Here is a 25,419-nt window from a genome sequence, read left to right as displayed (position 1 = left end):
ATCCCTTATTTGTCCTAATTAGATTGTAAGCTCTGTCGGGCAGGGATTGTCTCTTCACGTTCAAGTGTACAGCGCTGCGTACGTCTAGTAGCGCAATAGAAATGATAAGCAGTAGTGGTAGAATGAATAAAACGAAAATCCTTCGCAGCGTGTGATGCTGACGACAGGAGAAATGAACAAAGTTTCAGTGCAATGTCTGAGGTCAGTGATGGAAGTCTAACCAGGGCAGCAATGAGCGATGATCTGTCGCAACATCTGAGCCCAGTAAGGGAAGGAATGAGCAAGGCTCCGTCATATGAGGGTTGAATGAAAAGTAATGTCTCCAGCTCCATAACTTTTATTTAAATGAAGATATTGTAATGAATAAAAAATGAAACTTGCTCTTTTATTACAATGCATTTCTCTTCTATATAGTTTACCACCATTTACCACACATTTTTGCTAACAATGGACAAGTTTTTGAAATCTGTTGCAAAAAAAAACTGCACATCTTTTCTCTTCAACCAGTGGCTCACAGTCCTTTCCACTTCTTCATTTGAGTCAAACAGATGCCTCCGAAGGTATTCCTACAAATTTTGGACAAAGATGGAAACTGCACAGGAACAGTCAGGAATTCTCTCACGGCGCATTGCTTAAATCGCATCAACCAGTGTTCACCGCATGCTTCCATTTTACAAGCAATAGCAAACACAGCCTCTTCGCACAGACACTTCTCACCAGCTGAGCTGACGGAAGAGATTTCGAAGAGTAAAGGAGCGTATGTAGCGGGTCAGTGCTGCCACCTGTTGATGAATTACGGAAGTGGAGGCATTGCTTTTCATTCAACCTTGAGCGTGCGAGGCCAGCGAGGAGAGGAATCAACGAGGCTCCATCACAGTAGGACGAGGATTCATCGTGTCTGAGGTCCACGTTGGGAGCAATCAGTGATCATCACAGTGTGCGAGGCTAGCGAGAGGAGGAATGCGTGAGACTCCATTAGAGAATGTGAGACCAGCAGTTGCAGGAAGGAGCAATTTTACATCACAGTTACGGGAGGAATGAGCAAGGCTCTATCGCTGAGTCTGCGGCCAGCAAAGGAAGGACAGATTAAGGCTCCATCTCAGTAGGACGAGGATTCATCGTGTCTGATTTCCACGTTTGGAGGAATCAGTGATCATCACAGTGTGTGAGGCTAGCGAGAGGAGGAATGCGTGAGACTCCATTAAAGAATGTGAGACCAGCAGTTGCAGGAAGGAGCAATTCTACATCACAGTTACGGGAGGATTGAGCAAGGCTCTATGGCTGAGTCTGCGGCCAGCAAAGGAAGGACAGATTAAGGCTCCATCTCAGCATGTGAGTTCAGTAATACCAGGAATGTGCTTTGTCAACCCGAACACCTCTTGCTCTTTGGATGTGTTCCCATGGCCAAAAACACTCCAGGGTCTGATTCTCACAGTCTTTGCCTGCTTGTGCCTTTCGAGTGGGTCACTTCTCCAGGATGGATGCTCAGCTTTACGTTCTTAGAGTTTGGTTAATCCTAGGAAACTGGCATGGCCTCTCATGTCTATGGTAACGTTTGAACGAGGAATGAACAGTTTTATAATGTCGCCTTGCTGGAGTTTATAAATACCTGTGTGGGGAAAATAAAATACAGCAACTATTGCTTATGTTTTATTAAATTTTATATCCTGCTTTACTTTTCAGGACAAAGCAGTTTACAACCTATGAAATTTACGCATTACTAGAGCACATTTCCTAGTTTATAAGCTTGGGGGGGGGGGGGGGGTCGAGATTCATAGAGGGCATAATCGAACGCGAACGCCCATCTCCATGGGCGTCTATGTCCGAGAACGGGTACGTGAAGGGGACGGGACAGACCGTATTTTCGAAAGAAATGGGCGCCCATCTTTTTTTTTTTCGATAATACGGTTTGTGCCGGGCAAATGCATCGGATGTGTGCGGATCTGAGCTGGGCGGTTTCGTTTTTCAGCGATAATGGAAACCAAAGGCGGCCAGCTCAAAAAAACGAACAAATCCAAGGCATCGGGTCGTGGGAGGGGCCAGGATTCCTAGTGCACTGGTCCCCCTCACGTGCCAGGACACCAACCGGGCACCCTAGAGGGCACTTGTAACATTTTAAAATAAAAAGTAAAATACCTCCCAAGCCCATAGCTCCCATCCCTTGGGTGCTGAGCCCCTCAAATCAGTGGCGTAGCTAGGTGGGGCGCCAGGGGAGCGGTCGCTCCCCCAAACAGAGTTCTGCTGGCTCTGGTGTCTATTTTTTTCTTGTTGTGTTTCATTGAAAATGTGCGCTGGTGCCGGCAGAAGTCCACTCTCACGCTGCTTTCGCTCCCCCCCTGCACCGCCAACCTGGCTCCGCTACTGCCTCAAAGCCCCCCCCCAAAACCCACTGCCCACAACTCTACACCATTACTATAGTCTTACCATAGTCTTTATTCAAATCTGCACAAATGACCCGACACGTGACGTGTTTCGGCCGCCAGTGGCGTTCCTAGGGGGGCGGACACGCCCCCCCAGGTGCAGCACCCCCCCCCGATGCAGCGCGGACCCCCCCCAGTTGCAGCACCCCCCCCAATGCAGCGCGAAACACCCCCCCCCGGGTGCACGCCGCTGGGGGGGGGTGCCGCAGCGCGCGCCTGCTCAGAGTTCCCTGACTTCGCACGTTCGCTGGAGCTCCCTCTGACCCGGAACAGGACGTAACCTGTTCCAGGGCAGGGGGAGCTACAGCGAACGCGCGAAGTCAGCGAACTCAGAGCAGGCGCGTGCCACGGCACCCCCCCCCAGCGGCGTGCACCCGGGGGCGGACCGCCTCCACCGCCCCCCCCCCTTGGTACGCCACTGTCGGCCGCAAAGGCCTGTGTCAGGGGTCTAGTAGTATCTGATGCAAAAAATGCCTTGTTGGTCAGATGAATAACAGCGCATAAACTGCTAACAGAGATATCGTATGCGGTGCAACGCTGTGTTACTTTTAAGATTTAAAAAGCTTAGAAGACAGCACACGTATAAGAGCATTGAAAGCCTTTTAGATTTAGATTTTTTTTTCTTAAATTAAAACTACTCTGCTTTGATATTCTATAGCTAGTTGGAAGCTGTCAGGTTGCATAATGAACAACATTTCTCCCACACCCAGCTTCAGCAGGTACAGTGAATATGCTGAGAAAACATTAATGATCAATAGGATCATTACACAAAAAGAAAAAAAAAGATCTACTCTAATAATTATAACAATAGAGCCTGAAATCTGAGCTAATAAAGCAGGGAAGAATATGGAAATAGCAGCCATCCCTCTAACCACACCCCAGTTGCTTAATAGACATGTGATTAGAGCTGCTGGAATACAGAGCAATGGTGAAATTAAAAATATATATATATATATCTAATCAGGATCATGTCTGGCTATTTAAGAACTGCTCTTTGCTCAGGTTTGAATCGATAATGTCATGTTAAAGGACACGTGTCCTTTCCTCAGGCTAGAATTAGTGCTTCAAGTTAAAGAACTGCTCATATTGAGGGAGGGGGGGGTGTATCCATCAACGTACCGCCACTGTAGCAGGAGTTGAAGGCGCTGTCCTTGTTCTGCGGCATGCTCTGAACGCAACGGAAGAGGATTTCTTCGTGGTTCTCAAACCCACCCACCAGCCGCATCACCATATGACCCAGGGTGAAAGTGTTGTCGTGAAACAGGATCTGCAATGGATCAAATGGGTTTGAGAAAATAAGGATATCTGGAGAAGTATCGTAACTTGGGGAACCGGGTTCAATTCTCACTGCAGCTCCCTGGGCAAGTAAGTTAAGGCTCCTTCTACCAAGCAGCAGTAAGCCCAACGCTGGCTTACCGCTTGCTACACAGGAAGTACTGCCGGGCTACTGCAGCAGCCCGGCGGTACTTCCCACCCCCTAGTGCGCCATCACTTCCGGCGCTAGAAAAATGTTTTTATTTTTGTAGCGTCAGAGTGTACCCGGCAGTAATCGGGCAGTGCCGCATGCTGCCCGGTTACCGCCGGTTTAAAACAGGAGCCCTTACCGCCACCTCAATGGGTGACGGTAAGAACTCCCCCCCCCCGAAATGGCCGCGTGGCAAGCAGGGGTGTATCTGCGTGGGGCCACGGGGGCCTAGGCCCCCGTAGATTTGGCCCTGGAACCCCCTGCCGATGACCCTCTCCACCCCACTCCGCCAAGTCCTCTCTTCTTCCATTGCAAAGCTGGTGGGGGACCCCAACCCCCCCCCCCCCCCCAGCCGAGGTCCTCTCTTCCGTTGCAGCAAAGCTTCCAGAATTTGAAACTGAAGGAAGCTTTGCTGCAACGGAAGAGACAACCTCGGCTGGCGGGAGTTGGGGTCCCCCGCCAGCTTTGCAACGGAAAAAGAGAGGACCTCGGCTGGCGGGGGTTGGGGTCCCCTGCCATCTTTGCAATGGAAGGACCTTGGCTGGCGGGGGTTGGGTCCCCCGCCAGCAAAGGTAGGCAACGGTGGCAGGGGAGGGTTGGCGGCGGGAGGGGGGTGGGGAGGGTCGTCGGTGGGGGGGGGGGGTCAAAGTTGGCGGCAGGAGGGTCCGGCAATGGCATGGGGGTCAACAGCACCGGGGGGAGGGCTAAAATGTGCCCCCTCACTCTGGCTCTGCCCCCCCCCCTCCCGCCGAAGTCCAGATACGCCTCTGGTGGCAAGTGCTTTACTTGCCCGCACGGCCATTTCCTGTAGGAAAGCGAGGCTTCCCTTTTACTAACTGCGGTAAAAGGGGGGGCCTGAGTGCGCATGTAAAACATGCGACGACACCAGCGCCGGCCCCCTTTCGACGCAGCTTGGTAAAAGGGGCCCTTAATCCTCCATTGCCCCAGGTGCAAAACAAGTACCTGTAAATAATATGTAAACCGCTTTGATTATAGCCATAGAAAGGTGGTAATCAAATCCCGTCCCCTTTAAGGGGCCCGTTTACTAAGCTGCGGAAAAAAGGGGCCCTGCGGCAGCGTGTGGTTTTGCCACATGCCAGGGCCCCTTTTACCACAGCGGGTAAAAAGGACGCAAAAAGAAATGGCTGTAGGTTAGTTTGGACTTGCCACATGGCCATCTTGGGGGCGGGGGGGGGAGCTCTTTCCGCCATGATAAACCCCCTGCAGAAACATTTTTGAAATATTTCCTCCGCTAGCGCCGGAAATGGCGCACGCTGGGGGGGGGGGGGGTGGAACTACCGCAAGTACCCGCAGAGGGCCGGCGGTAGTTCTGGGTTTCTGCGCAGCAACCCTTTAGTAAAATGGCCCCTAAATTCCTGTTACTGGCACAAAAGCACTTGTAATAACATTGCATTTATATAAGTACCAGAGGCATATCTGGACTCCGGCGGTAGGGGGGGCCAGAGCCAGAAGGAGGGGGCACATTTTACCCCCCCCCCCCCACCACCACCACCACCCCCCGCCGCCGCCATTGCCAGACCCCCCGCCACCAACAACTCTCTCCACCCCCCTCCCACCGCCAACCCTCCCCTGCTGTCGTCGCTTACCTTTGCTGGCGGGGGACCCCAACCCCCCACCAGCCGAGGTCCTCTCTTCCGTTGCAGGCTGCAAGTTGCAAAGCTTCCTGTAACTTCTTCTGAGTCTGACGTCCTGCACGTACAACGCGCAGGACGTCAGACTCAGTTTCAAATTCTGAGTCTGACATCCTGCATGTTGTACGTACAGGACGTCAGAAGAACAGGAAGCTTTGCAACTTGCAGCCTGCTGCAACGGAAGAGAGGACCTCGGCTGGCGGGGGTTGGGGTCCCCCTCCAGCAAAGATCGGTGACGGGTTGGCGGCAGGAGGTGGGGGGTCAGGCCAAAATCTGCGGGGGGCCCAGGCCCCTGAGGCCCCACGCAGATACGCCCCTGATAAGTACTGTACATAAGTATTGTCATACTGGGACAGACCAAAGGTCCATCAAGCCCAGCATCCTGTTCCCAACAGTGGCCAATCCAGGTCACAAGATTCTAGAATTCTAAAGAATATCAAGATTCCATGCAGAATTTCAAAGTGTAGCAACATTCCATGTAGAACCCCAAAGAGTAATGGAAGAAAACCAAAATAGACCAGATAAAAACCACGGAGGTTCTTGAAGCGTGGATTGGCCACTGTCAAAGGCAGGATGCTGGGCTTGATGGACCCTTGGTCTCTTCCCAGTATGGCGGTGCTTATGTTCTTTACTGCGGTAGCCCTACCGGGAATGCATAAAAAGGAAAGGAATGCCATTATCTAACAGGAAAGACCTACCCATTCACTCAAGAGCATTCAGTCGCAAGGTAAAAATCTATATTTCTCAAGTTACAGCCACTTCAATAAATCTTCCCATTCCCGTCCTCAGATAAGTTGAACGCTTGGCGAAAAAAGTAACATTTGAGCGAGACTAAGTCTGAACTTGTAAATATGAATCTCATGGGAGTGGTGGCTGCCAACCTGCAAAAACGTCTGCTGCCCCTTTTAGTGGGCCAAGGAACCTTTGCAATATTTCATGGTATCTGTATCTGCAAAGCAGGAACATCTGTTTCACCTTAATTATGCTCCTCTCTGGGAAGGCTTTCCAGTGAGTTAGAATAGTTCAAATTAAATGTTTCATTAGAAAGGGAAGCAGCTGTAAAAATTATGATCTTCTCTAAATATGTGTAAATGCTCCAGTCTCTCCCTCTTGACATTCCAGAAGATAAGAACATAAGTATTACCATACTGGGACAGACCGAAGGTCCATCAAGCCTAGTATCCTGTTTCCAACAGTGGCCAATCCAGGTCACAAGTACCTGGCAAGATCCCAGAACAGTACAATACATTTTATGCTGCTTAATAAGCAGTGGATTTTCCCCAAGTCCATTTTAATAATGGCTTATGGACTTTTCTTTTAGGAAGCTATCCAAACCTTTTTTAAACCCCGCGAAGCTAACTGCTTTTACTACATTCTCTGGCAAAGAATTTCAGAGTTCCAGAAGAAAACTTTAAAGATCTTCATAAGTGCATAACCATTGCCTTACTGGGACAGACTGAAGGTCCATCAAGCTCAATGACCTGTTTCCAACAGTGGCCAATCCAGGTCACAAGCACCTGGCAGGATGCCAAAATAATAAAACAGATGTCAAGCTGCTTATCATTGGAATAAGCAGCAGATGTTCCCGAAGTCCATCTTAACAATGGTTTCTGGACTTTTCTTTCAGGAACTCATCCAAACCTTTTTTAAATCCTGCTACGCTAACTGTATCTACCACATTGACAACAAATTTACCTCCCTCCCCACACACTTTTTTTTACAAAGCCACGCAGTAATGCTGACAAAGCCACTAGCACTGCTTTGTAAAAAAGGGAGGGGGGGGGGGTTAGTTTTATAAATGATATTGCAGAGGATTTGTAGGGTGAGTTTCCCTTCTTGAAGATGATACTTAGTTCTGCAACGGGGTGGATACTCTTGACGGCATAGAAAACATTAGTGATCCAAGAAAGCCAAAGTGTTCAAGAGTTTGGCAACTACAATTGAATGCGAAAAAAAACAAAAAATGCACCTAGCGGGACTTCCAAGCAAGGGTGTAGCCAACAGCCCATTTTTGGTGGGGGCTCCAGGTTGGACTGGTTGGGGCCACCCATTTTTCTCTCTCCCTCCGTTAAAAATTTTACAATTGCTGGCAGGAGGCCCAAGTCCCGCCAGCTGAACAGCTCTATGGCCCAAACCTCCCCCGGTGCGAAGAAGTCGGCAGTGTGCTTTCCAGCCACCAATGCCGGCACAGCTCGAGCACGCTCAGTTCATGCGTGCAAACTGAGCATGTGTGAGGAGCACCAGCAGCAGTATCTGAAAAGCAGGCTGCTGATCTCTTCACACCAGGGGAGGTTCAGCCGGCGGGGCTTGGGCATCAGGGTACTGCAGTTGGCGGGAGAGGGGGCCCATACCTGAGGCCAAGCCCAAAGTGGGGGGGGGGGGCCCAGGCTCCCAAGGCCCCTTGTGGTTACACCACTGCTAGGACCGGTCTTAGCAAGTGTGGGGCCCTGTGCAGACCAATTTGATGGGGCCCCATCCTAGCCCCGCCCCACCCTAGCTCCACCCCTACGAGCTCCAGGGCCGGCCACCCCTCCCTCTGAGCTCCCTCCGAGCTCCAGTACCGCCCCCCCTCTGAGCTCCAGGGTCCCCCTCCCTCCCACTGAGCTCCAAGGGACCCCCCTCCCTCCCTCCCAGCTCAAAGGGCCCCCTCCTTCTGAGGCTTCCCTCCAAGCTCCAGGGGCCTCCCTCCCTCTGAATTTTAAAAATCATCTTACCTCGTAAGGTTACAGCAGCAGGCAGCAACAGTGAAAAGCTTGCGAGCTTGGCGCTTCAGGAGCCTCCCTTTCTCTCTCTCAGCTCTGGTCCCGACTCCCGACCTCATTTCCTGTTTCCGCAAGGGCGGGAGGGCGGGACCAGAGCTGAGAGAGGGAAGGGAAGGCTCCTGAAGCGCCGAGCAGCTCGCACGCTTTTCACTGCTGCTGCCATAACCCCGACGAGGTAACTTAGATGACTTTTAAAAATTCAGAGGGAGGGGGACTGGAACTCGGGCGGTTGGGGTGGAGTTCAGGTGCGCCACGCGGGGCCCCCTTGAGCGCGAGGCCCTATGCGGTCGCCTCGCCCTAAGACCAGCCCTGACCACTGTTTCCAAGCACGTTATGATATGTTGTCTGTAAATATTATACCTTAGGAATTGAAGGAAGCTGCTTCTGACACAATGCAAGTATGAACAGAAGCATGAAGAGTGGTGTTGGTACGCTGCAGACGCCCGATGTGCAACAGTCATGTTATTTCTGACTATTTTTTCTACATTTCACTGTTTGGCTGTGGTTTTGTTTTTAGATTTCTGCCACACATCATTACTTGAATTGCTTAGCTATTCTGAATTTGCAAGACATACAGTATAGTTTAAAAAGCAAACAAAAGAAAACTTCCTAACTCCGCCTCGCTCTCCTTAAAACAGAACAGGGCTTCTAACTTCTCCATTGCCTTCCTGTGTTGCAAGTTGTTGGGGAAACTGCCAAGATATTACGGTGGATAGTCAAATTGATTTAAACCAGCCAGAAACAGCCGCTGACCGGCTTAAATTACTTGTTCGGTGCTAAACGGTCGTTTATCTTAGCTGAAAATCACCGGTTATTGCTTGTGTGAAAACCGGTTATCTTGGGGGCTTTCCAGGGGCGGAGTCAGCACCGAGGTTCAGAACTTAACCGGCCAGGTTTAGCGCATAAATAGAACAGCATAAATCGCAGTCCTATCTTTGGGGAGTCTTTTACAAAGGTGAGCTAGCGATTTTAGCGCGCGCTAATCGCTAGAGATGCCCATAGAAATATATGGGAGTCTCTAACGTTTCGCGTGAGCTTATTTTTAGTGTACGCTACAAACGCTCAGGGCCGCCGAGAGACTGGGCCGGGCCCGGGGCCCCGTCCCCCTGAGGTTGTTGCCACCGCCGCTCCCCCCTCCACCCCCCGAGGTCGCAACCGCCACTCCCCCCTCCACCCCCCCCGAGGTCACCACCACCCCCCCCCGAGATCGCCGCAGCCACTGCTCCCCCCGCCCCCCCCCCCCCCCGAGGTTGCCGCCACCGCTCCCCCCTCCACTCCACCCGAGGTCACCACCGCTCCCCCCGAGATCGCTGCAGCCACTGCTCCCCCCTCCACCCCCCTCCCCCGAGGTCGCCGCCACCGCTCCCCCCTCCGTCCGCCACTGGGCCGGGCCCCCTGCATTGAAATCGCAGTCTCACCTCCGTGAAAGCAGCGCTGCAGGCAGCAGAACACCTCCCTTCGGCCCTCCTTCTCTCCTTGTGTCCCGCCCTTGCGGAAGTTACGTCAGATGAGGGCGGGACACAGGGAGGGAAGGAGGGCCGAAGGGAGGCGTTCTGCTGCCTGCAGCGCTGCTTTCACGGAGGTGAGACTGCGATTTCAATGCAGGGGGCAGACGGTTGACGACGGAGGGCGGGTGGGACTGCAGCGCCGGGCCCCCCTTGGAGGCCCGGGCCCGGGGAATTTTGTCCCCCCTACCCCCCCCCCTCTCGGCGGCTATGCAAACGCTAGCTCTTTCTGTGCTAACTCATGACTGGTTAAGAGCTGAATATTGATTTAGGCGACGATAACAGTGGTTCCCAAACCTGGTCCAGGAGGCACCCAAGCCAGTCGGGTTTTCAGGATATCCACAATGAATATTCATGAGAGAGATTTGCATGCAGTGGAGGCATTGCATGGAAATCTCTCTCATGAATATTTATTGTGGATATCCTGAAAACCCGACTGGCTGGGGTGCCTCCAGGACCAGATTTGGGAACCACTGGACCAGCGATTTTCAACCAGTGTGCCACGGATGGTCTGCAGGTGTGCCAGGGGACTCTCAGTGGCTTTGGTGGCTGACATGGATCCCCAAGCCCCAACAGCTGAAGATGTTTTGAAGGTGCCCAGGAGCAACTAAGCACAGCTCGGCACTCAGCAGCTGCTTCCTGAGCCACCGATGCGAGTACTCTGCACATGCTTAGTTTTCACATATGCATGAAGTACCAGCGTCGGGGACATCCAAAAATTGTTTTTCTTCTCAGGGTCAAGGTAACTGAACTGTCCATCAAAGCTGTTGTTGAAACCTCTTTTTCCTGCAGTTGCCTGCTGGATTTTTATTCCTGTTTTTTTTTTCTTGTTCTTACATTTTTAATCTTGCCTTTATCAAATAATATTACAGACTAGTGGGTTTTAAAAAAAAAAAAGTTAAGTGTGTGTGGGGGAGGGGAGCAACTCAAGGGGGCAAGGCAGGGCGAGAAACGGGGGTGGAGAGGACCATATATCTTAAAAAAAACTCATGGTGTGTGTGCCTTGACAATTTTAGCACCTTGTCAGTGTGCCGTGAGATGAAAAAGGTTGAAAATCTCTGCACTGGACCTGTGTGTGTTAGGCGGCTCTGCATAAACCAGATATTCAATGCTGAAACCCGGACAGGGCTCGGCATCAGTGGCGTAGCAAGGGCGGGGCGGTGGGGGCGGTCCGCCCCGGGTGCACGCTGCTGGAGGGTGCAGAGAGCAGCCGCGCGCCTGTCGGCTCCGCTGGTTCCATGCTCCCTCTGCTCCGGAACATTTCTGATGCGCGGTAGAAATTTTCTACAATGTGGGCACTTACCTGGCAGTAATCGGCAGTGTATGCATCAGGGGGGTCCAGAGCCCGAGGTAAGGGGGCACATTTTGGCCCCCCGGCACCGCCAACCCCCCCGCCATTGCAGTCGATGACCCTCTCGACCCCCCTCCCGCCGCCAACCCTCCCCCGCCGTCGCCATCGCCTACCTTTGCTAGCGGGGGACCCTTCGTTCTGTTTCTGACGTGCAGGACGTTGTACGTGCAGGACGTCAGACTCACAGAAACAGAACGAAGCCTTGCAGATCAGCCAGCCGAGGTCCTCTTCTTCCGGCGCAAGGCTTTGTTCTGTTTCTGTGAGTCTGACGTCCTGCACGTACAACATCCTGCACGTCAGACTCAGAAACAGAACGAAGGAAAAAGAGGATCTCGGCTGGCAGGGGTTGGGGTCCCCCGCCAGCAAAGGTAGGCGACGGCAGGTTGGTGGCGGGAGGGGGGGGTCGAGAGGGTCATTGGCAGGGGGATCCAGGGCCAAATCTACGGGGGCCCAGGCCCCCATGGTCCCACGTAGCTACGCCCCTGGTATGCATGCTGAGGATTACCGCCCAGAGTACACGTGAGACCTTACCACTAAGTCAACAGGTGGCAGTAAGGTCTCAGGCTGAAAACAGATACATGCTGGTTTCAATTTTGCCGCACGTCCATTTTCACCGTTCCCCCTCCCCCCAAAAGGCCTTTTTTTTTTTGCAGACGCGCTGAAAAATGCACCTGCCTACACATGCCTACACCGGCGCGGGCCATTTTTCAGCACACCTTAGTAAAAGGACCCCTAAATGATTTGTGCAATTCAGCACTTCATTCGCACGGATCTGTGAACATTGTTGCTCAAACTCTGATGAACTGTTACGTCTTTTATGTGTTGGTGCAAGCTTACAAGGTTGTAGATGTTAATTGCCGTTTTATTTTTGTACAGTGGCGTTCGTAGGTCGGCTGCCACCCGGGGCGGATCGCCGTAGCGCACCCTCCCCCCCCCGGGGTGCAGCGGCGTCCGTCCCCCCAGGGTGCAGCATGACACCCCCCCCCCCCCCGATGCATCAACCCCCCCCCCCCCAGGTGCATTCTTGGCTGCTGGGAGCAGCCACGAGGCTGTTGGCTCCGCTGGTTCCCTCTGCCCCGGAACAGGAAGTAACCTGTTCAGGGGCAGAGGGAGCAGGGAACCAGCGAAGCCGACAGGCACGCGGCCGCTCTCTGCACCCCTCCAGCAGCGTGCACCAGGGGTGGACCGCCCCCACCGCCCCACCCTTGCTATGCCACTGTTTTTGTATAAATATATTTTTATATAAATATGGGACCCTTTTACAAAAGGGCGGTAAGGCTACCATGCAGGAAAACAGCGTTACCGCAGTGCGCATTCAGGCACCCTGCACTGGTTGTTTTTGGCACGTCCCATTCCCTGAGTTAAGAAAATCATTTTTATTTTCTGGCACAAGGGGGCAGGAAGTTGCCATTCCTGGCAGTAATCGGGCAACGTACGGCCAATCGCCGCATGCTGGCCCAATTACCACAGGAGTAGCGTGCCAGCCCTTACCGCCTTCTAAATAGGTGGCGGTAACTCAGGCAGTAAATGGCCCATGGGGATTTTGGGTGGGCCTAGGCAAGAAGTGGGTGGTCATCAAGTGTTCTCCCCCCCATCCCACCCCCCAAAAAATATCTCAGTTGGTGGGAAAATGCTTATCTCCACCTTGTCAGTCTGCAACAGGCATGCACTGAAAACTGAGCATGTGATGTGCAGGTGCGTGTATCGTGGACAGCAGTGTTTTTGTTACCATCAGGGGGAAGTCTTCAGCTAGCAGAGCTTGGGATCTCCAACAGCTACCGCTAAATGTGTACTACTGTTGAGTGGGCCTGAGCCCTAAGTGGGTGGGCACTGGCTCACCCAGGCCCACTTGTGGCTACGCCACTGTGGCCACGTGCCAATTGGAAAATTAGCACACGGTCATTAAAGATCTCAATTTAAAAATGGGGGTTTTTCTGCCGCCGAAAAGAGTGGGCCTTGGCACAAGGTAATCTCACACATCCACAGGCCACTTTTTACCGCGACCTGGTAAAAGGGTCCCATGATTTGCAATTCCTTTACGTATGATGTATATTTGTAATTTGCAAACCTATATTATTTGTAAATGATTATGTTGTGCGTATGTGTGTTTTATATTTGTAGATTTGTCGACTCCTGAGGCAGGCAATTTAGCACCAAAACGGGTCGAGTCTTTTCATTTTTAAGAACTTGTTATACAAACCTTTTTTTCTTTTTGTACCATTGTGTTGGTATTGGATTGGGCCTTCCCTACTTTTTTCTTTATTTGTTTGTGTCTTGCACTGGGGGATTATCATGATAGAGGTATATAAAATAATGAGTGGAGTGGAACAGGTGGATGTGAAGCGTCTGTTCACGCTTTCCAAAAATACTAGGACTAGGGGGCATGCGATGAAACTACAGTGTAGTAAATTTAAAACAAATCGGAGGAAATGTTTTTTCACCCAACGCATAATTAAACTCTGGAATTAGTTGCCGGAGAATGTGGTGAAGGCGGTTAGCTTAGCAGAGTTTAAAAAGGGGTTAGACGTTTTCCTAAAGGACAAGTCCATAAACCGCTACTAAATGGACTTGGGGAACAATCCACAATTCCAGGAATAACATGTATAGAATGTTTGTACGTTTGGGAAGCTTGCCAGGTGCCCTTGGCCTGGATTGGCCGCTGTCATGGATAGGATGCTGGGCTCGATGGACCCTTGGTCTTTTCCCAGTGTGGCATTACTTATGTACTTATGATCTGATCGGGTCATTTCTGTCAGTCACAGTGCTACGGCAGTAAACAGTGTTTAAAAGCAGCAGTATCCGCTACCGTATACAGTTCAAGCTTCTCCTATTGACCTTCAAGTGCACTCAATCTGCAGCCCCCCATTACCTCTCTACCCTCCTCTCCCCCTACCCGTAACCTCCGCTCTCAGGACAAATCACTCCTATCTGTACCCTTCTCCACCATCGCTAACTCCAGACTCTGCCCCTTCTGCCTCGCATCACCTTATGCCTGGAACAGACTTCCCGAGCCCATACGCCATGCGCCCTCCCTGCCCATTTTCAAGTCCTTACTCAAAGCCCATCTCTTCTCCCTTGCCTTTGGCGCCTAACCACCTCCCCATTCATGTTACCTACACTGACTACATAGTTTGTAACCTTTAGATTGTAAGCTCTCTTGAGCAGGGACTGTCCTTCCCCATGTTTAAACTTGTACAGCGCGGCATAACCCTGGCAGCGCTATAGAAATGCTAAGTAGTAGTAGTAGTAGTAGTAGTAGTAGCAGTGGCTGTTCCTGGGCTGTTTTACAACATTGCGTTTTGGTTGCGCTGGATGCTGCTTCAGCAAAGTAGGATTTGTGGGTACGAAATCGAAAGCTAATCAAAAAGTGTATTAATAGTCCAATAAAAAAGGCATCCTCTTCTCTCCTGCTTTATTTCTATTCATTACCTTTAAAGGTGCGATAACATTGCTACGACACCATTTCACAGCAGAAGAAATGTTTTTTGCTTTCTGTAAAAAAGGTTCCTTGATTTTATGTGAAGAAATGGAAAGGAAGTTCTAGAACATGAGGTCGTGAGATGAGGCTCAGAGGGGAGTAGATTCAGGAGTAAGGTCAGAAAATATTTCTTTACAGATAGGGTGACGGATATATGCAATCACCTTTCAATAACCAGAGAGGGCCCTTATTTATGAGAAAACAAGGGAAAGCCTGAGACTGGGTAGGCACTGCAATCCTCATCTGTCATTTTACTCTGTGTTTCTGTGGAAAATAATGAGGTAGGCCTCACAGTGCGGTGGGGTGGGGTGGGGTGGGGGATGGAAGGATCCCTGCTGAGAGCTGGATGGGAAGAAGTATTGCAGAAGGAAGGATCCTGGATAATAGCTGGAAAGGAAAAAGTGTGGAGTTTGATTTCACAAGGAGAAAGGCCCTAATGAAAATAAACATATTCCCTTGCATTACCTGACCGTAAATAAAATAGACACCGGACTCTCTCACACTGATCGTTTTCCCCTGGACATCGAACGAGTTGCCCTGGCACAGAGATGTCATCCAGGCAATTTCAGTCAAGTCTTCTGCTTCTGGAAAGAAATAAACACTCCACTGAAAATAAACTCCCAAATCTGCCTCACCTCTACCATATATTTCAGTCTCATTGGGTCACATTTAGAAAGAGCTCTCTGTATAGTTCAGAAAAATAACTCAGCACCACACCAGATCCTTACATTGTACCCACAGAAATGAACATCTAAATGTGAGAGACAAGTGTCTGGAATCCTTTTCAAAACCCAAAATCAATCGAATCCTCAGTGTATAGAAATAGCAATGCAGAATCCCTATAAAACAAGGGTGTCCAACCTCGGCCCTCACCCAGTCAGGTTTTCAGGATTTCTATTTGCATACAGTGGAAGCAGTGCATACAAATAGATCTCATGCATATTGATTAGGAAAATCCTGAAAACCCGACTGGGTTGCAGTTTGAATAGCCCTGCTGTAAAACGTTAAAACAAACAAACAAAAAAAATACTCCAGAACAGAGCAACTCCTCACTGTGAGTCAAAAGCACACAGCGTCCCTTCCACTAAGACTCCAGACAGAGTAAATCCTCAGTATAAGGTTTTCAGGATATCCACAACGAATATGCATGATAGCTTTGCATGCACTACCTCCATTCTATGCAAACGTATCTCATGTGAGATTTACGGTCTTGAAGTTCTGTGAACATAAATGAAAATAAGCATGAGGCAGTGTGGTATGAATGGTGTGTGGTATGGGAAAGCAGGATATGCTAAATGTGGTTTACAAAATGTTGTTATGATACAGTCATTACATGATCTTAAATACATTCAATAATCGGTTGAAGGTATATGGTTTAGATGTAGGTACTAGGTGAGGTATTGTGAAAGGTGTTTTGATGCACCTGAGTAGTTTAAGGAATGGTTTATTAGGATGTATTTATAAATATGTATATATATATATACACATATGTTTTTGCATAAATTTTTATAGTGCTTACTTAATTGGAAGATAATGCATATTCACTGTGGATATCCTGAAAACCTGACTGGATGGTGTGTGTCCCGAAGACTGGGCTGAGAAACCCCGGTATAAGGGGATGGTGCAGAGTCCCTTCTGCAGACTCCATGACAGTAAATTCTCAGTATAAGGACAGTCCCTTGCAGTAAAATTTCAAGGTAAAATGAATCCTCCGTGTGTGACAACAGCTTGCAAAATCCAGGATAGAGTGAATCCTCATCGGTGTAAGTCAAAAGAGTACAGAATCCCTTTCATCAATGGCAATTTCATTTCCACAGTTTTATAGTGACCCTCTTGCTCGGGGGGGGGGGGGGGGGGGGAAGATGGTAGCACTCACCATGACTAATGATGGAAGCTGGACTCAAGTGGATAGTTGAGTGCCTCTCTGTAAACAAACAGAAAAGATGAATGTGTTATTTAGTCATAAGTTCCATGATGTGACTGGCATTGGTGGTGGTGGTGGGGGTGGGGACATAACAGAGAGAGAGAATGTCTGCAGGAGGGATTGAAAAGAAATTGTAGGTGGAGAGAGAGGGATGAGAGCTTTATGAGAGGTAGTGAAAACAGGGGAATGGAAAGACTCCAGCACAGAGGAGAAGATGCAAAAAAAGATAAGGGAAAAAGAAACCCGAAACACACAGTATATTGCATGAAGGAGCAATTTGCTGATTGGGTTTTGAGTGAGCGTGATCGTATAGAGCAATGCTTCTCAACCCAGTTCTCAGGGTACATCCGGTTTTCAGGATATCCATAGTAAATACGCTGCCTCCTTGGTATGCAAATCTATCTCATGTGTATTCGTTCAGGACATCCTGAAAACTCACCCAGCTGGGTGTGCCCTGAGGACTGGACTGAGATGCACTGGTGCACAGCAGTGGTAGGAGACCATCAGCCAGTTGGGTTGTCAGGATATTCCTAATGAATATGCATGAGAGAGATTTGCATATAAGGGAGATGACAGACATACAAATCCATCTCATGCCTATTCAATAGGGATATCTTGAGAACCACTGGTACAGAGAATAAGTATGTGAGTAGCTGGGAGTAGGTTTGTGCATGTAAAGTGGCTGATGGATGAGTGTGAGCAGGGTTTTCCAAGTGTTTGGGGGGGGGGGGGGACATGTTCCTGAGGTATTACAGCAAGAGGTTGTGGAGATGCTGCACGTAAGTATGTGAATTAGTGCATAGAAGAGTGTGAATTAGTGCACCCCTCCCCTCCTCTTCTGCTCCTTCCTCCCCTCGCCTTATTTTCCTTCTCCACCCACCTCACCAGCCCCTGTACAGAGGCCCTGGATCTCTTCCTCTTCCTGTGCCAAAAATGCATTGGGGTCCTTGTCAACACATAGTAGCATAGTAAGTGACGGCTGATAAAAAGATCTGTACGGTCCATCCAGTCTGCCCAACAAAATAAACTCATTTTACATGATATGTGATACTTTATAAAGTCTGCCCAGCACTGTTCTTGTACTAAAAGTTCTGAAGATTCTGGAATCCTAAAGAGTTACAAGATTCTGGAATCCCAATTAGTAGCAACATTCCATGTAGAACCCCAAAGAGTAACATAGTAAATGACGGCAGATAAAGACCTGTACGGTCCATCCAGTCTGCCCAACAAGATAAACTCATTTTACATGGTATGTGATACTTTATACCCGAGTTTGATTTGTCCTTGCCTTTCTCAGGGCACAGACCGTAGAAGTCTGCCCAGTACTCTTCTTGTACTAAGTTCTGAAGCTAACGTCGAAGCCCCTTAAAATTTACACTCCAGCCCATCTATATCTATTCAGCGTCGCCACCCAATCTCCGCTAAGATTCCGTGGATCCATTCCTTCTAAACAGGATTCCTTTGGGTTTATCCCACGCACGTTTGAATTCCATCTCCCGCGGGAGGGCATTCCACGTATCCACCACCCTCTCCATGAAAAAATACTTGATTCTATTGCCATTTTGCCTTCCCTTTCCATCCTGTTCTGCAGGGGATGGGCCCTGCCAGCACACCAGTGCCACAGGTCTTTTGCTCTTCCTGTACTGGCAGGGGTCGGATGCTTGTTGGCCCACTGATTCCACTGCTATGAGTCTCCTCCTTTTCTTATGAGCCTGGGGGTTGGATCCCCTCAGCCACACTGATTGCGCTGCCTCTGCATGTCTTCTTTTCATGTGATGGCAGGGGTTGGCACAATGCCAGCACTTCCTCATTTGCCACTGTCACTACCATGGTTCTTCTTCTCTTCCTGTGTGGGGGTTGGGTCCCCATTGGCACAATGCCAGCACTTCTCCATTTGCCACTCTCACTACCATGGTTCTTCTTCTCTTCCTGTGTGGGGGTTGGGTCCCCGTTGGTTCACCCAAATGCAGAGGTTCACTTGTTCAGCAGCACTTACCGGCAGCTCTTCCTCCTCCTTCCCCCTCCTTCCCATCTGGCTGCTGGGCATGTACTGAAGAGCTGTGCTTAAATCAGACCTCTTGAGCGCATGCCCAAGCACAATCCTTCCGTAGAAACCCCTAATGCTCAATGCTCAGAATGCACCTACATTTGCATGTCATTAGCATTGAGCATTACGGAGTTCCTTCCCCAAGCTGTTGTAGTGGTATTTTTCAGCGCTGGAGTTTTGAGGATACCCCCCAATTGGTACCTTTTTCATTTTATGTGTTCCCTGCAAAAGAGAAATTAGGTCTTACCTGCTAATTTTCTTTCTTTGCGCCTTTCCAGACCATTCCCGAAAAATGGGTATATGTCCTCCTACCAGGAGAGGAGAACTCCTGAAAGACTTCAGCATATATGGTACTGTACAGTCCTGGATCGTTCAGTATATCTATTGACAAAGCAGAAGGTACTATTCCAAAACCAGACTCCCCATAATCAAGGCTCAGGGAAAGAAGGAAACAACCTGAAAAAGTAACTGGAAAACATGTTTGCAAGTTGCAGTTTCTTAACTGCCTTTTAATCTCCATACTATTGTTGTCTCTTTCTTTTTTTTTTTTACTGAACTTAGAACTAAAATCATAGCTTTTCCCAAACAATTCAAGTCTTCTACTCTCGACCTAAGAAACAGACAGGCAGATCCCTCACACCTTCTTCTGGGAGGGTTTGGAAATGGTCTGGAGAGACTCAAAGAAAGAAAATTAGCAGGTAAGACTTAATTTCTCCTTCTTTATCTTCTCTTCAGACCATGCTCAACGAGTGAGAAGTACCAAACCAGTATTCAACAATGGCAGGATGAAGCCAACCCTCCAATACAACCCCCTTGAACTTTGGCCATCCCTGCGACGGAAAGCAGTTGGGGACGTCCAAAATCGGCTTTCGATTATACCGATTTGGAAGGTATTAATCCGCAAACGAATCTTTTCCGGAGATGGGAAGGCGGTAGAACAAGAGGACATGAAATGAGATTGAAGGGGGGCAGACTCAGGAAAGATGTCAGGAAGTATTTCTTCATGGAGAGGGTGGTGAACGCTTGGAATGCCCTCCCGCGGGAGGTGGTGGAGATGAAAACAGTAACGGAATTCAAGCATGCATGGGACAGGCATAAAGGAATCCTGTGCAGAAGGAATGGATCCACAGAAGCTTAGCTGAAATTGGGTGGCGGGGGGAAGAGGGGTTGGTGGTTGAGAGGCTAGGATGGGGGAGGGCAGACTTATACGGGGTCTGAGGCGGGACTGGTGGTTGGGAGGTGGGAAATACTGCTGGACAGACTTATACGGTCTGTGCCCTGAAAAAGACAGGTACAAATCAAGGTAAGGTATACACATACGAGTTTATCGTGGGCAGACTAGATGGACCGTACAGGTCTTTTTCTGCCATCATCTACTATGTTACTATGACCCTGGGAGAAGGACGTCCATCTTCTGATTTATGTCGAAAGATGGGCGTCATTCTCTTTCGAAAATGAGCCCAAAAGGTTATGGTGCTGGGCCACCTGAGGTCCTTTATTTATTTATTTATTTATGCATTCTTGTAGCCCACTATTATCCAAAAACAAGTTTCAGTTCAAAGTGGCTTACAATTTACATTTTGGTGGTGTTACGATAGCGTTGTGCAATGTGGAGAGGGCATCTATAAACTTTGGTTTATAGATTAGTTGACCAAGTTGATACAGATGGTGAAATCTGTTCTTGCCCACAGGAGTTGGAATGGCCCCATCAAAGTTTTCTTACCTGCAGATCTGGGAGTGTTTTGGGGGAGGGAGCAAGAGAGGGTATTGTCTCCCCCAAACTCTGCAGGCACAGAGGTAGGAATGAGGGCTTCTTCCCTGCCCACATAGTCTAGGCATCTTCCGCTCTTCCACATTCCCCTCAAACCTTAGTCCCTATCACATCTACTCTGTAATTTTATTCTTTATAATAGTTTCCACTATTTTTCCCGGCACTGATGTCAGGCATACTGGTCTGTAATTTCCCGGATCACATCTGGAACCCTTTTTAAAAATCGGTGTCACATTGGTCCTGTACTATGGACGATTTTAACAGCAGGTTACATATTACTAACAGCAGATTGGCAATTTCATGCTTGAGTTCTTTGAGTACCCTTGGATGTTTGCCATCCAGTCCAGGTGATTTACTACACTTTAATTTATCTATTTGGCTCAGTACATCTTCCAGATTCACCAAGATATTTTTCAGTTCCTCCACATCATCAACCTTGAAAACCATTTCCGGCACATCATCTTCCATAAAGAACGAAGCAAAGAATTCATTCAGTTTTTCCGCTATGGCCTTGTCCCGAGTGCCCCTTTTGCTCCTTCGTAATCTAACGGTCCCACATATTTCCTCGCAGACTTTCTCCTTCTGATGTACCTGAAAAAGTTGTTACTGTGAGTTTTAGCCTGTGCGGCAAGTTTCTCTTCATATTCTCTTTTAGCCTTCTTTATTAATGCTTTGCATCTGACTTGCCAGTGCTTATGTTGCTCCTTATTTTCTTCATTTGGGTTCTTTCTCCATTCTTTGAAGGACATTCTTTTGGCTGTAATAGCCTCTTTCACTTCACCTTTTAATCATGCTGGCTGTCGTTTTCTCTTCTTTCCACCTTTGCAAATAGGTGGAATGCATCTGGTCTGAGCTTCCAATTAGCCAAAGGAAAGCTCAAAATCAAAGTCACTCAGAGACAATACAGATGGAGGCGAAATTCCAATTGATATTTCCATGTAAATGTGTGATATTTTTTGAAAATAAGACATACCATTTCTTTGAACCTATACAACTAAGATCCTTTTTGAATGCAAGGGTTCCAAAACCTCCATAGATACAGTATCTAATTTAGAACTTTGAATCATGAAGATGTAACAATAAAATAGCTCGACGCTTTCCTTTCTAATATAAGTTTCTTAAATGTATCTTAATCCTCTATATAAGATTTACGTCAATCAGCCTCTCTATTTGAGGACTATATATAAAGGAACTGATTTTGTTGTCATATGGATTAGCATAATGACCATGAATTCCTTTTTTTTTTATTTTCTTGACAAAGTTTATCGTTGGTGTATAATTGAAAAATTGAATAAATAAAGAATAAAAAAAAAATCAAAGTCGCTTGAAAACGAGATGAATGTCTAACCCACTGGATATGAAATCGCAAGAATAAGAAATACAGAACATAGGCCGTTTAAAATCTTATGGACTAAACATGCAATTTTATCCTCTGTATGGGCCTGAATAAGTGGCCAATGTAAACCAATCAACAAGGGTGCAGCCCTTTCAAACTTACCACAATCATAGATTAATCTGGCGGTGATATTCTGCAGTAAGTGTAATTTGGAAATGAGTTTGGCTGTGATACTTAAATTGCAAATAATCAAGTTGCAGTAAAACGAATGGCTAAATGAGCTGGGGAACAAATTACCCAACCGAACGAGGTCGTCTTAATCTGACAAAAGCTTTCTTCACTAAAGACATTTATCTGTGGTTCCAAGGATAAACTTGAATCAAGAATGATTCCTAAAACCTTGCAGGATATCTCCACCTTAAGTATGTCAGCTGAGTTCCACATAATAACCATACAACATTGGCTTTTAATTTATTAAACGTCAATAAATGTTGTAGCGTCCATTGTTCTAACAAATCAACGCAATGTGTAATTCGTTCTAGGGACTGAGAAAAATGAGCTAATACTGGAATCGGAATAAAAATGTTGTCTGCATTCAAGAACACAGATAAACCTAAACCCAATAAGCACCAAGCCAGAGGGCTCAGAAATACATCCTATATAATAAAACGCACCTCCAACATTCTGAAGCCGAGAAAGTGAAGCCTTCAAGCCTTGAAGCATTCCTGCAACGTTCCGGAACTACGTGTCGTCAATTGAGGAGATGGAGCCTGATAGAGTGCACAAATGCTTCAAGGCTTGACTTTCTCACACACACACACTCACTCTATGTCTCTCACATACACTCTCTCTCACACACACTCTCTCTCTCTCACACAGACTCACATACACACTCTGTCTCTCACACACTCTCTCTCTCTGACACAAACACACACACACACTCTCTCTCTGTCTCTGTCTCTCTCTCTCTCTCTCATTCTCTCTCACATACACACTCCATCTCTCACCCACACACTCTCTCTCAAACATACACACTCCGAGGAAAGGGGGGCATGGAACTCGGAGGGAAGGGGGGGCCAAGAACTCAGAGGGAGAGGAGAGAGAAGGAGAGAGAGAGAGAGGGAGAGGAGAGGGAGGGAGGGAGGGAGGGAGGGAGGGGGGCCTGCACCTTGGAGGAGCGGGAGGGAGGGAAGGAGGGGGTCATGGAACTCGGAGCCCCACACACATACACACACCCTCTCTCTCTGTCTCTCACAAACTCTATCTCTGTCTTTCTCTCTCTCACACACACACACACATACACTCTGTCTCTCACACACTCTCTCTCACACACACTCTCTCTCTCTCACACAGACTCACATACACACTCTGTCTCTCACACACTCTCTCTCTCTAACACAAACACACACACACACACACTCTCTCTGTCTGTCTCTCTCTCTCATTCTCTCTCACATACACACTCCATCTCTCACCCACACACCCTCTCTCAAACATACACACTCCGAGGAAAGGGGGGCATGGAACTCAGAGGGAAGGGGGGGCCAAGAACTCGGAGGGAGAGGAGAGAGAAGGAGAGAGAGAGAGAGAGGGAGAGGAGAGGGAGGGAGGGGGGCCTGCACCTTGGAGGAGCGGGAGGGAGGGAAGGAGGGGGTCATGGAACTCGGAGCCCCACACACATACTCACACTCTCTCTCTCTCTCTCTGTCTCTCACAAACTCTATCTCTGTCTCTCTCTCTCTCTCTCTCTCTCACACACACACACACACATACACTCTGTCTCTCACACACTCTTTCTCTCTGACACAAACACACACACACTCTCTCTCTCACTCATTCTCTCTCTCACGCACACACTCCATCTCTCACACACACTTTCTCTCTCTCTCAAACATACACACTCTGAGGAAAACCTTGCTAGCGCCCGTTTCATTTGTGTCAGAAACGGGCCTGTTTTACTAGTTAAATAATAAAAAGAAAAGGGGAGAACCTTGGGGGACTCCACATTTTGAGATCCAGATAAAGGAGGTAGTTATCTTGTTTTCTTACACAGTAATTCCTCTTAACAAGGAGCTGTGTGAACCAATTCAAGACTTTTACTGAAACACCTATCTCCAGTCTACGATAGTAACAAATTAAGATTGACTGAGTCAACAGCTGCAGAGATATCAAACCGCAACCAAACAATTTGAGAACCTTGACTCAAATATTGTCTTATTTCCGATACTATTGCTACGAGGAGAGATTCAGTACAGTGTAAGGATCTAAAACCAAACTGGGTCAGATGAAGACAATCAGAAAGATCTATTTAATCAGAGAATTGGAAAGTGACTAAAGTTTCCAACGATTTAGCCAGCCGGTCTGAAGTAGTCACATAAGTTTATTTATTTATTTTTTGCATTTATATCCCACATTTTCCCACCTCTTTGCAGGCTCAATGTGGCTTACAGATACCGTAGTGGCGATCGCCATTTCCGGAATAGAAATACAGAGTAATATTCCAGTAAAGAATTTAGAAAATACACAGTAAAACTAGAAGAAAATAGATAAGCAATTCACATGTTGACCTGGTGATTTATGAGACTTCCCCCCCCCCCCCCCCATTTTTCCTTCCACATGTTTATTCACTTATTTGCACAGTGAACTATTGGTCCATTATTGGTTGATATTGCATGCACTAATTTTGCCATTAGCACGCATCCGTTAACAAAAATTGGTGTGTGCCCCTTACAGCCACCTGTAGGCAGTAAAGGCTCACGCACTAATCCTGTGCTGATCAGTTAGCGAGTGGCAATGCTGATGTGCTGATTAGCATAGACACACCCCCTCAGTCAAAAAATATTTTTTTATTATGTTTATTTTTTTAACACACTTATACCCCACATTTTCCCCACTAGTTGCAGGCTCAATGTGGCTTACATAGTACCATAGGGCATATTACAGTTCATTAAAATACAATTAAACAATGTAATAATGTGGGTTCCACACGCGATTTCAAATTTACCGTGGGACACCTCAATGCACCCCACAGTGAGCTGTTTTAAGCAGTTACCGCAACTTAGAAAAGGGTCCCCAAATAATGATTTAAAAAAATTTTTTTTTGCTTTTTGTTACATTTGTTCCCCGCGCTTTCCCACTCACGGCAGACTCAATGCAGCTTACATGGGGCAATGGAGTGACTTACCCTGCGCTTTCCCACTCATGGCAGGCTCAATGCGGCTTACATGGGGCAGTGACTTGCCCAGAGTCACAAGGAGCTGCCTGTGCCTGAAGTGGGAATCCAACTCAGTTCCCCAGGACCAAAGTCCACCACCCTAACCACTAGGCCACTCCTCCACTGTTGCTACTATTTGAGATTCTACATAGAATGTTGCTATTCCACTAGAAGTCGGCCCTTGCAGATCACCAATGTGGCCATGCAGGCTTCTGCTTCTGTGAGTCTGACGTCCTGCACGTACGTGCAGGACATCAGACTCACAGAAACAGAAGCCTGCGCAGCGTTCTACATAGAATGTTGCTAGTGGAATAGCAACATTCCATGTAGAATCTCCAATATTCCATGTAGAATGTCCAATAGTAGCAACATTCCATGTAGAATCTCCAATAGTATCTATTTTATTTTTGTTATATTTGTACCCCGCGCTTTCCCACTCATGGCAGGCTCAATGTGGCTTACATGGGGCAATGGAGGGTTAAGTGATTTGCCCA

The 25,419-nt window shown here is 48.2% G+C and overlaps 1 protein-coding gene across 1 annotated transcript in view; it reads right to left on the bottom strand.

The window, feature by feature from the left end:
• Positions 1-360: 360 nt before the first annotated feature.
• The window catches only part of LOC115457000, a 74,481-nt gene continuing 49,422 nt past the window's right edge, over positions 361-25,419 (bottom strand). Inside the window, exons 10-13 of the mRNA XM_030186428.1 lie at positions 16,510-16,557; positions 15,099-15,217; positions 3,540-3,687; positions 361-1,609 (exon numbers count right to left, since the gene is read on the bottom strand). Of these exons, the coding sequence (XP_030042288.1) occupies positions 1,500-1,609; positions 3,540-3,687; positions 15,099-15,217; positions 16,510-16,557 (425 nt within the window). The 3' untranslated portion in view covers positions 361-1,499. The remainder of the gene's footprint in view (positions 1,610-3,539; positions 3,688-15,098; positions 15,218-16,509; positions 16,558-25,419) is intronic.

Source organism: Microcaecilia unicolor, chromosome 14 (assembly GCF_901765095.1).
Source record: "Microcaecilia unicolor chromosome 14, aMicUni1.1, whole genome shotgun sequence".
NCBI classification, from domain to species: Eukaryota; Metazoa; Chordata; class Amphibia; order Gymnophiona; family Siphonopidae; genus Microcaecilia; species Microcaecilia unicolor.
Note: the sequence above shows the minus strand (reverse complement) of the source record. Positions and strands in the feature narration are given on the sequence as shown.